General features: G+C 41.2%; 1 protein-coding gene across 3 annotated transcripts in view; it reads left to right on the forward strand.

The window, feature by feature from the left end:
• LPXN (leupaxin) overlaps nucleotides 1-11,625 on the forward strand; it is a 38,087-nt gene extending 26,462 nt beyond the window's left edge. For 2 of the 3 annotated variants that reach the window (XM_082627612.1, XM_082627613.1), the window contains exons 5-9: nucleotides 1,123-1,290; nucleotides 2,215-2,388; nucleotides 2,503-2,584; nucleotides 9,906-10,120; nucleotides 10,379-11,625. In XM_082627612.1, coding sequence (XP_082483738.1) covers nucleotides 1,123-1,290; nucleotides 2,215-2,388; nucleotides 2,503-2,584; nucleotides 9,906-10,120; nucleotides 10,379-10,648 — 909 coding nt within the window. In that variant the 3' untranslated portion in view covers nucleotides 10,649-11,625. The remainder of the gene's footprint in view (nucleotides 1-1,122; nucleotides 1,291-2,214; nucleotides 2,389-2,502; nucleotides 2,585-9,905; nucleotides 10,121-10,378) is intronic. The other variant, XM_082627614.1, reaches the window with a different exon arrangement.
• Nucleotides 11,626-12,671: the final 1,046 nt, after the last annotated feature.

Raw genomic sequence — 12,671 nt, forward strand, 5'->3', positions numbered from 1 at the left:
GACAAAGGATAAGTTGGGCCATTTGTAATTTGTTCTGTTTTATAACTTGAGGTTTTTCCTTTGAACGTTTTATAATCACTGTTTTGGAGTTTTGCTTTAATAAATCCAATCCATTAGCAAGTCTTATCTGACAACTTCTCACCGTCTTCTCCACTGACACTGGTCCAAGTCATTTCTAGTTTGAGCTGTTATAATGGTCTCCTGCCTAACGAGTGCCTCTAATTCCACTCTGGCTTGCCCGCACCTAATTCCTCACTCGGCTACCACAAGGATCTTGTAAATCAGATTCTTTCACTCATGCTTGAAACAAAATGGTTCCATCACCCTTGGAATAAAACTGCAGCTTTTATCCTGAGGGCCCTATGTGATCTTTGCCTCTTTTTCCATCATTTTTTCCTGACTCACTCCCTCTGCTCTAGCCCTACTGACCTTTTTACTTTTCTTTTTATGTGTCAGACTGTCTCCTTCCTCTGGGCCTTCCCTCTGGAATGCTTTTCCCACAAATATCAATATTTCTAGATGTCAGTGCATCACTCAAATATCTGCTCAGATACCACCTCCTTAGAGAACCTTCTCTGATCACCCTCATCTAAATCAGTTTTTCCTCTCCATTCCACCCTCTGTCATTTGCCTCAATATATAACTTATATCTTATCTCCACCTGAGATATACATCATATATTTATTTCTTTAATTGCTTATTGTCGATTACCCAGAGAATGTAAACTGCATGACGGCAGACACTTGGTTGGTCTTGTACATTGTTCTATACCAAGAGCCTAGAGCAGTGACTGGCACAAACCAGGTGCCCAATAAATATTGCAAAATAAATGAATAAAAAGAAGATAAGGTTAATTGTTGCCCTGTGGTCATCATAAGAGATAAAGTATCATCTTCATATATTCAATTTCCTATTGCCAGAAAAGATTTGCAAACAGAGGAAGATTAGTCAGATTTCTTTTGCCCTGAGGAACTTGGAATGAAAAGGAAATGAAAGCATTTTTATTGGTGTTACAATGTTAGATTCTCCCAGTGCCTTGGAGGAAGGTTAGTGAAAGACTAAGGGATTATGCAGAAGATGCCAGTGAGGATGATTCTCTTTATGGTTCTTTTCTTGATACAGGTTACAGTGAAAGCAGATACCAGCAAGAAACACTTACCAGACAAGCAGGATCACAAGGCCTCCCTGGACTCAATGCTGGGGGGTTTGGAGCAGGAACTGCAGGACCTTGGAATTGCGACAGTGCCCAAGGGCCATTGTGTTTCCTGCTGGAAACCGATTGCTGGAAAGGTGGGATAGGCCAAGATGTTGATCCTACAGCCGTCTATGTCTGTGTGTATGTCTGTCTCCATCCCACTAAGGATTGCTCTTTCTCCTTATATTCTAAGACAGTTTAGTAATAGTTACTGATCCCTTACAGTGCTCCAGGCACTGAACAAAGCACTTTACAAGTATTCCTTTATTTAATGGTCACATTAGCCCTTCAGTGGTCACCAGCCCCTTATAAAGATGAGGAACCCGAGGACTCAGGGTCATTAACTGACATGTCCAAGGTCTAGTAGGAGGTAGCGGTAAGATCCAAACCCAGGAGAGTCTGGCTCCCGAGTTTGAGCTCTTAACCATTTTCTTGTACTGCCTTCACCCAGAAGAACTTTCTCACTGCTCCCTCTGTTCAAACATTCTGGGTGTAAATCAATTGATTTTGATTTTTAGCTGCACTCGGCTCCATATCATGACCACAAACTCCTGCTCGGGCATCATCCTTCACCAAAACCATAATAAAGGGCTTTGAGACCTGATTTTGCATGGGGTGTGAGATGAGGTGTTCAGATCAGAGGAATAAAAACTGTCACTGGCCTTCTCCTCTTCCAGGGATCCCTTCCATGCCAAGATATAGTTAGTTATCTCTTGTCCATCACTACTATGCTCTATTTTGTTTCTCCCATCCTCTGGGGCAGTATAGTGGAAATGATCATTTATAGGCTTTTCTCAGTGTGATCACTCAGGAAAGTTGGGCACTGTTTTACTATCCATAAAGTACAGACAAGAGACCACATGGGTAGAACCTAGGTCTAGGCCTCAGTGTTGTGTAACTCCAGGGGGAGTCGCTTACATGGAATACTGTTGGAAGAGCGCCCTCCAGAGTCGTGCCCCCTATGGACCCTAGAGCCCCCAACTGGGCCCCCACTTGCCAGGCTTTGTTTTGCTCTCCAGGTGATCCATGCTCTAGGGAAAGCCTGGCATCCGGAGCACTTTGTCTGCGCTCACTGCAAAAAAGAGATTGGCTCCAGTCCCTTCTTTGAGCGGAGTGGCTTGGCCTACTGCCCCAAGGACTACCACCAACTTTTTTCTCCACGCTGTGCTTACTGTGCTGCTCCCATCCTGGATGTAAGTAAACCGCCCTTCCCCCTGCTTTCATGTAGCTTTTACTCCTCACTTAGCGCTGGGGTCATGTTTTATAGCTCTGTAGCATTTAATGGGTCTGGTGTGTTTCTTTTCCAGAAAGTGCTGACAGCCATGAACCAAACCTGGCACCCAGAGCACTTCTTCTGCGCTCACTGTGGAGAGGTGTTTGGTGAAGAAGGTATGGCCCAGGGTGGTTACAAGAAGACCAGCAGAGCTTTTCCCTGATCTGCTTTGCTGGTCCTGGTTCTTGCCTCTACCATCCAAGTGCCCATTTCAGTACCAAATGCCATCCCTCCCTACCTTTTTCCAACGTTGATGAATTTTGTTTAAATTGACTTTTTTAATCAAAGAAATACAAATGCATAGTTTAAAAATGCAAATATTACTTCAAGAGTAATATTAAAAAGAACAGTCCCTTGCTTTTCCTTTTTCCACTGCCAAATCCAGTTCTCCTCTGTAAATTTTTTAGCTTCTTCTATTATTTCTTTGTATGTTTTAAATAATATATTACTATGTACTGATTTTTTTCCCCCAGTTTTAACCATTATGTATTAACTTTCTACCAGGAGAGATGAGGATTTAGAAATTTTATTACTACCCCACCTACCCCCAACATAATTCCTTCCCCGTTCTCTCAGTTATAATTAGGTCATAATTATAGGCCAGATCAGTATTCAGTGTGTATATGTTGACAGTCACACAAATATTGCTCACAGCTGAGCCACGTAACAAACTGATATAGTAGAGCATGGATTTTGGGGTTAGACCGTCTGGTTCAAATCTGGGCTGTGGTATTTATCAGCTATGGGATGTTGTTCAAGTCATTTAACCTCTTTGTACCTCGCTCTCCTCATGAGTAAAATGGGTAATAATAATGCTTACCTTCTAGGGTCATTATGCAGATTTTAAGAGACAGTATCAGTATAGCGTTTACAACAGTGCCTGGCACATGGAGACTGGTAATGATGATGATTATCATTATCATGGTGTCCTTTTCATATACATTTGTTTTTTCCTGAAGTTAATATTTGGATCCCTTTTTCATTAGCTTAATTCTCATTGTACTTATCACTGATTTATCTGACAGAGCTGTGAAACCCTTCTCAAAAGGGCCAGCCACATCTGGTAATATGTCAGTTCCATGTGTTCCCTTCTTGGGGACATCTGTCCAGGAGGCTTTGACCCTTCTGCTCCTGCCTAAAACGGTTTCTCCTCAGGCCTGCTGAGAAGCCGTTATTCTGGGCAGTTATCTTGGGAATTATTTTTACTATTTCCCTCTATCTTTCAATACATGTTATTGCCTTTATTTTGGTGGAGCACACCTCCAGTAGCTTCTGAGAAAGAATGAATAGGAGGTAAAAGTTTTGAAACCTTGAATATCTGAAAATATTTTTCTACCTTAAGTTGCCCAGACATAGAATTCTAGGTGGAAACTATTTCCCTTCATCATTCTGAAGACAGTGCTTCACTGTCTTCCAGCTTCCATGGTTGAGAAGTTTTTTCTTAAAATTTTGTTCTTGTTCCTGATCCTTTCTATGTGACCTGTTTTTCCCCTTTTGCACGCTTTTTTTCCTTCTGTTTTCTGAATTTTCTTGATTTTCTTCTGACTTCTTTTCATGTTTCTTTTGAACAAATATGATTCATGCATGGAATCAGAAAGCTTCTTTATTTTTTCTGTTCCTGTCCTTTTAGAATTAACTCAGTGGGAAAAGTTTTCTTCTAAATAAAGATTTGGGCAGTCCCATGTCTTTTTTATTGTTCTTAACAAACTCTTCTAAATAGAAAATCAATTTAAGACACAAAACACAAATCTACACAAATCTAAGTCCTTAGGTAATTCAGTCTGTGTAAGAGCTAAAGCTTTCCAACTTTAAAGTGACAGCTACTCTCTCCCCTGATGGGGCCTTTAAGCTGCAGGAGGCCAGGGAAGGGGGTTGTGGCCTTTCATTGGTCCTTTCTTGCTTCCACTCTCATACCCATTGCTAATCTTGATAGCTGACCCCTCCAGGGTTGAAACAGGGGTGGAAGAGGTGAGACTGCAGGGCAGCAAAGTTCTAACTTGTCTAATTTGCTTTGTGCTCTCCGGGCCTGGCAGATATTTAACTCTGACTTTCTTTTTTTACTTGGATGTTTTTGTGGATTCAGTCCGGATCCAATTACAAATTCTTGGTGGCCCTTTACATGTCTTGGCTGGCCGTTCTCCCCTTAGTACATGGATCTTTGAGGATCCATTGCACAGAGACTCTTTTCTGCAGGATTTTCATTGTTCCCTCGAGGTGATCACTTAGAAATGATTGTAATGGTTCCAGATTAACTCTTTCACTCATAGTTTCAAATATGGACCATGGGAAACTTGCATATTTCTCTTGCAGTCAGTGGGGACTGCAGTTAATTTCAGGCATGTCACTCTATTCAGCTGCCATAAGCCCCTTCAGCCAGATGCTCACCTGAGATGAATCAAGTACCATCAACTGTATCCCGCTAATGGCAGGGGACACATACCCAGCTTTCTGAGTGACCCCACTGAGTTCCCTCTCTTGACTTGAGGCTAGCCGGAACCATACCGCATGCTTCTTGGTGGCGGTGGTGGAGCACACATAGTACACTTTTCTCCAGAGAAATCCCTCTCTCAATTTCCCCTTCTCTTTACCTGTTCTATATCCTGGGTGTGAGTGAGGAGCTCAAGATTTGTGCAAGTAGTCCATGGCTATCTACGTTGAGGGATGTCTTGCAGCCCACTTTGAACTTTGATGTCTATGACACCTTGATGCCTTATATCTTGTTACAATGGCCTTTGCCAAATGCTGCTGACCTTTGGTTGCCCATTTTTTATTTAAGAATGAATGAGACACTAAAATGCTAACTGGAAGCTCTGTGGGTAAGGCAGCACGTGTTGACTGGTGGACTCAGGTAGGGTGCTCTGGCCGTTTTGCTGCGGGACCCCTGACTATTAATATTTTAGGTCTTTCATCTTGAATAAATTTTACCAAAGAGATATTCTCCTTTGTTGACATTACAAAAGTTAGTAAAAGAGATTGGGGGATGGGGTTTTCATCATTCAGCATGCCAACTTTTATTTAATTCTCAATTTTTAGTAGAAAGCCTGACTTCTTTTCTTATGATGTCCAGTATCCCTGATCAATGAGACCCTCTGGTTTGAAATTTATAGAAATAACCACTGCATATTATGGTAAGATGAGAGATCTGATTTTCTGACAGCTCTTCAGACTTTCAACCAATCCTGTTTTCAGCCTTGAAGACTATTTTATGCATTCAGTTCCTGAGCCCCTTTGATGTTTTGGAGCTCAGGATGGCTTGAGTTTTATTGGCACCTCTCCTCTTCAGAGATTTAGGTTTCAGTTTGTTTTTTCTTTCTGCCAAGCTACATGCCACTCTAATACCTACCTTAAATTTTGGAGAATTTTATTGATATCTCATCTGTGGCATGTCCTTTCCTTTTCTCTTTTTTCCTATGAGTCTTTCTGTTTTAAATAATTCTTTAACTATTGTGGTGATGTTTCAAGAAGGCGTGAAGATAAACCTGTGTGTTGTGCCATTCTCCTGGAGGTCAGGTCCTAAATATCAGGCAGGTTATTATGTATATTCCTAACTATTATTCATTTAATCCCCACCACAACTTTGAGAGAATAATTTTATCCCACATTTTACCAAGCTATAGATGGAAACACTGAGCATCAGGGTGGTAAAGTGATTTTTTTAAAGTCGTGCAACTAGAAAATCAAAGAATTGGAATTTAAATTCAGGTCTCATTTCAGCAAGTTCCATGTTTTGTTCTGCACCATCATAACTGCCCCTTGACAGACTCAATCCCTCTTCTGCTGTTGTTGTCTCTTTACTTTCTTGGCACCAACACGGTACACTTTATTTGAAGACAGACGTGGATAGAGTAGCACTGATAAAATCCATTGTCAAAGTGCTTTGTAGTAATTTGCTTGCTCACTGAAGCTTGTTCAATGCTTTTCACAAATCATTAGGTCTTTCATTTTTAGATTGCACTTTGGTTAAGCAGCATTTTTCATTGAGATTTAATCTAAGTCATGGTCAGTTTATATTGCACTGGTAGCCTTAGAAGTCTGAGGGTTTGTTGAGTAGAACAGTCAGCAAGTGAATACTGCTCACAGATGATTATGATGTGGAAGTTGCCTGAGAGCAGAATAACAGGATGCAGACATATTTCAAGAAGAGACGTAAGTTAGATACAAAAGAAAAATACCCTATTCGTAGGATGATCAGAAAGTGCCATGAAGGTAGCTAGTTCTTACTGTTTTTGACTTGGACCCCTTCTAACCAGACAAGGCTGATTTGGTCATTTATGACTTTACATGAAAATACGAAGCCACACCTAAAACATACTTATTGAGACAAGTGACAAAAAAGGCCATTTACTAATCAGAAGCTCCTCTTGGGTTGTATTTTTGTTTTCATCCTTTGTTTTCTGTAAATGGGTCTCCTGCCATATGGTTAGTCCATTAATTAGTCCAAGGCATCCTGCCTTGCCCCAAGTCACATAGTCACACACAAAGTTTCTGTAATGACAGCTTAACTACTGAGCCTCCTGGGAAATTAAATTCGTCTGCATTTTTGTTTCAGTTCAGAGAATTCCTCTTTAAGGTTCAAGTTTCTAAGCACATTGGGCCTTAGCATCCTCCCGAAGGGACCAGGTCCTCAGTGCCTATGTCTTTCTTTTTCATTGTTCATTATCCAGGCCATGCAGGTGCTCCCTAATTTCCCCTGTGGCTAAGAGCCTCACCAGAGTATAAACACCCTTCTTCTCTCTAAGGCACTTTTAATTGTTAGTGTTTCTCATCTGTCCTCCAGAGGTAATTGGCCCCAGAGAGAGCCTCCAGGAAAGTTAGTGCTGAAACTTCCTCAATTTATTGGATTACTAAATGTAGGGGTATCACAGCAAGTTTGGCTGATTGCTTTTGATTCCTCTCCTGAGACTCACCTGAGTTGAAACGGAGGCTGTTACTTCTCTGCTGTCTCATTCTTGAGACCAGATGCCCTGTAAATGCCTAGATGAGGGTCGTTCCTAGGTTAGTCGGAATGTCTTATAATTTTCTCAAGTAACACCTACTTATAGGCAAGCACAGTTTTACGCCATTTGCTTTATGAAGCATCAGCATCACCTTGGGGACTTGTCAAGAATGCAAATTTTCGAGCCCCATCCCAAACCTACTGAATCAGAAACTCTGGGTGGGATGGGGCCCAGCAGTCAGCATATTGACAAACTCTCCAGGTGATGGATGCACGTTATAGTTTGTGTGCCACACAAAAGCAAGAAAGATGGTTGTGGGTGTTGGTTTGTTTTTCTTAAATAGCAGGACTGCCTGCTTTCAGTTTATTTATTTACTTACTTATGTATGTATGTATGCATGTATGGCTGCGTTGGGTCTTCGTTACTGCGCACGGGCTTTCTTTAGTTGCGGTGAGCGGGGGCTACTCTTGCTGCAGAACACAGGCTCTAGGCACGTGGGCTTCAGTAGTTGTGGCACACGGGCTCAGTAGTTGTGGCTCATGGGCTCTAGAGTGCAGGCTCCATAGTTGTGGCACTTAGTTGTGGCACTTAGGGGCTTAGTTGCTCCGCGGCATGTGGGATCTTCCTGGACCAGGGCTCAAACCCATGTCCCCTGCATTGGCAGGTGGACTCTTAACTACTGCACCACTAGGGAAGTCCTGTAATGACTATCTTTAAACATAGAATTTTCTTCTCTTGAATTATTTGTACGGATTAATTTCCAGGATTGAGATATTTATATATTTAAAAGAAATCTTTTTTTCTTAATCTTTATTGGAGTATAATTGCTTCACAATACTGTTAGTGTCTGTTGCACAACAAAGTGAATCAGCCATATGCATACACATGTCCCCATATCCCCTCCCTCTTGAGCCTCCCTCCCATCCTCCCTATCCCACCCCTCTAGGTCATCGCAAAGCACTGAACCGATCTCCCTGTCCTATGCTGCTGCTTCCCAGCAACCAACTATTTACATTCGGTAGTGTATGTATGTTGATGCTACTCTCACATCACCCCAGCTTTGCCCTCCCACCCCATGTCCTCAAGTCCATTCTCTATGTCTACCTCTTTATTTCTGCCCTGCAACTAGGTTCATCAGTACCATTTTTTTTTTTAGATTCCATATATATGTGTTAGCATACAGTATTTGGTTTTCTCTTTCTGACTTACTTCACTCTGTATGACAGACTCTGGGTCCATCCACCTCACTACACATAACTCAATTTCGTTTCTTTTTATGGCTGAGAAATATTCCATTGTATATATGTGCCATGTCTTCTTTATCCATTCATCTGTTGATGGGCATTTAGGTCGGTTCCATGGCCTGGCTATTGTAAATAGCTGCAGTGAACATTGTGGTACATGTGTCTTTTTTTTTAATTGCGTTATGCGGGCCTCTCACTGTTGTGGCCTCTCCCGTTGCGGAGCACAGGCTCCGGACATGCAGGCTCAGCGGCCATGGCTCACGGGCCCAGCTGCTCCGAGGCATGTGGGATCTTCCCGGACCGGAGCACAAACCTACATCCCCTGCATCGGCAGGGGGACTCTCAACCACTGCGCCACCAGGGGAACCCTATTTTATATATTTTTTAATTTTATAAAACAATACTTTAAATCATGCATCCAGTTAGGAACTCTTGTATTAGCTATATTTTTCTGAGATATAATTAGCAGATATTTTCCTCAGTTTGTCCTTTGTCTTTGTCTTTCCTTATGATATTTTTTCGTCATGCATAAGTCATTCATATGTATTTTTAATGTAGCTAAATTTATTAGTCTCTAACTTGCTTTTGAAATGTGAGCTGTTTTTATCACAATTTTCTCATTCCTCGATTAAAGAGGAACCTATCCATATTTAATTCAAGTATTTGTAGGGTTTCATTATTATATTTAGATCTTGCATTGATTTGGAAATTATTACTTAATATTACTTTATTTTTAAATATTAGGCACTAGGGATATAATGTGACCAGAGCAACAATATCTGGTTTCTTTCAGAGCAAATGTTCCACTGATGGACGACAGACCACAAAATTTCATATAATGGAAAATGTTATAAGGACAATACAAAAGATGAAGTGTATATACAGGCTAAAGAGATGCCTCTCTGATAAGATGATATTTGAGCTGATTTCTGAAACACAAGGTGAAGCTAGCCATATCAAGGCCTGGGGCAGAACTGTACAGGCTGAGGGAATACTCAGTACAACGGCATCGAGGAGGAATAGACCTTAATGCTTATTAAATGCTTACTGTGAACCAGGCACAATATGGAAACACTTTACCTGCATTATCTCATATATTTCTTCTAAGAGCCCTTTGAGGTAGGTATCTATTAGCACCACTTTGAATATGAAGACTCTGAGTTTGGGAGAGTTTAAATCATTGGCCTCTTCTCAGTCTCTAACTTGGTTTAAGGTCTCACAGTGCAGTAGTGAACCTTTGATTTTTCTCTCTCCAGGCTTTCATGAGAAGGACAAGAAGCCGTATTGCCGGAAGGATTTCTTAGCCATGTTCTCACCCAAGTGTGGTGGCTGCAACCGCCCAGTGTTGGAAAACTACCTTTCAGCCATGAACACTGTCTGGCACCCAGAGTGCTTTGTCTGTGGGGTCTGTATACTCACTTATCTCTTGGATTTAGGGAAAATCAGGACTCTCCTTTCTGAGAGGCAGCTGGTAAGAGGGTTCACAGCTCGGGATGAGAATTTGACAGGGGCCTTCTTAAAAGAAACACAAAACACAGCCTCCGTTGTGGGCATTTGCTTGTCTGTCTTGCAAATGGGAAATATTCTAGCCTCTATTTGTCAAGAACCCGAGTGAATTCCTGCACCGGCAGGAAACTGGCAGGGATTTCAAGGCTGAAGTTTTGCTGATGATTTTACTGTTTGACATCTGCCTCCCTTTTCTTTTTCTTCTCTCCATCACCCCACCCAGGACTGCTTTAGCAGTTTTTCTACTGGCTCCTTCTTTGAACTGGATGGACGTCCCTTCTGTGAACTCCACTACCATCACCGCCAAGGAACCCTTTGCCACGGATGTGGGCAGCCCATCACTGGTCGCTGCATCAGTGCCATGGGCTACAAGTTCCATCCTGAGCACTTTGTATGTGCTTTCTGCCTGACCCAGCTGTCGAAGGGAATCTTCAGAGAGCAGAATGACAAGACCTACTGTCAACCCTGCTTCAATAAGCTCTTCCCACTGTAATCTCAGCTATACCTACACCCTCTTCTGATTTGCTATAACATTTAAACCAAGAGAGGAAAGAGTACATTTGTAGTTACTGACCTTCTGCTCAATAGGCTTACAGAGAAAGCAAAGGTGATGAACTAATAAGGGAACGTCTAGATGTTACATGACTAGGCTTGTGGTATTAAGTTTTGATTTAAAGTCTTACTTTTTTTTTTTATCAGGTACTTGAATTTAGATCTGGGACCTGCTGTCTAGTGCCTCTGCAGATGTATTTTCCACATGCACACATTCATTCCACACTGGTTTACTCACATTTCTCCATTTTCACCCCTATGATGACTCTACTCAGATATTCTCTTTTCTGGCCCTCATAACTGGGTCTTTTAAGCTACCCACATTTCCCTGTGACCCACTTTCTCACAATCACTGCTGCAGACTTTATTCTTGCTGTTAGGAATCATGATATCACTCTTAAGCTCCTTGCATTTCCCTTCAGTGTATTTCTTTTTCAAGAGAAAGTAGATTTTTAACTGGACAGCTTTGAATACTGACATCATTGATAAAGTAGCTTGTGGTTTTAATGACTCAATGTCATATTACTTTGGTAAATAAACTTTCTGCTTCCCATGTTATATACTAGGCACAATGTGCAATTAAATTTGTATCATACCCCTTGTTTACTTCCATACAATAAACACTTTGTTTAAATCAAAAGAAATTAAAAGGGGGACTCCTAGTCACTAACTTTTCTCTTAATTTGGATTCATAACACTCACTTTATTTTATTTTTTGCACTTTGGTGATTGATTAAAAGATGGCAAAGCTTCTTAAAAGTTTTTCATCACTTTGTTTACCTATGGAAAAAGTGATTTCCTCTAGGCAATTCCAAATTCATATTTGCATATGTATGAATATCTCCAAACTCATAAATTTGTATCTATTTGTCCAATTTTCTTGGATATCAATTATATCTCAATAAAGCTGTTTGAAAAAATGAAACATGCATCTTCCTTAATTCATAGTTGTCTCATAAAGACAAACAAGATGGCTGTTCTTAGAGCATCTCTGAAGAAAGATGCTATAAAACCTCATTTCACCATTTTCCAGTTAGAATTAGGAAATCCCAGGCCCACCTAAAAAAAATCTCCACTTAATTATTTTTTCCTCTGAAAAATATTATAAGTAAAATTGTCAGGCTATTAAAGAATCTGACTTTCTCATGTCCTATCTCAAGTCAGCTTCAGAAGGAGTCATGCTTCCTCAAAACAAATATTAATAAGGTCTATACCATATCTCTCTTACCATGATCTTAAAAATAACTGTTTCATTATTTGTTATTAAAAAATTTTCAGGGACTTTCCTGGTGGCGCAGTGGTTAAGAATCCACCTGCCAATGCAGGGGACACGGGTTCAAGCCCTGGTCCAGGAAGATCCCACATGCTGCGGAGCAACTAAGCCTGTGTGCCACAGCTACTGAGCCTGCTCTCTAGAGCCCGCGAGCCACAACTACTGAGCCCACAAGACACAACTACTGAAGCCCATGTGCCTAGAGCCTTGCTCTGCAACAGGAGAAGCCACCGCAGTGAGAAGCCTGCGCACCACAACGAAGAGTAGCCACCACTAGCAGCAACTAGAGAAAGCCCATGCAGCAACGAAGACACAACGCAGCCAAAAATAAATAAATTTATTTTAAAAAGTTTTTTTTAATTACTGAGGAAAACTCCTTCACTGGAGGTATTTTTAAAAATAGGGCTGACTTTGATGTCTTTAGATTATTAATGTGGGCACAGAATTTCTTGGAGAACTGAGATGGATTAAATGATTCTTGCTAAGCTTTATCATTTTGGTCTCCTTTATTGGAACGGATGATAAGGGGCTTTTGAAAATTAAAAGGAAGTAGTAACAGTTAATTCTATAAAGTAGGAACTCCAAAGGCATCCAAACTATGTGGGAGGCCACCCAGGTAGGGAGCCAGCAGCTGGGTTTTTGTCCTGTTTGGCTGGCTGAGAGTACCAGACTAAGCAAAATGTGTGTTCGA

The sequence above is a fragment of the Mesoplodon mirus genome (genome assembly GCF_964341445.2).
Source record: "Mesoplodon mirus genome assembly, chromosome: 7".
NCBI lineage: Eukaryota > Metazoa > Chordata > Mammalia > Artiodactyla > Ziphiidae > Mesoplodon > Mesoplodon mirus.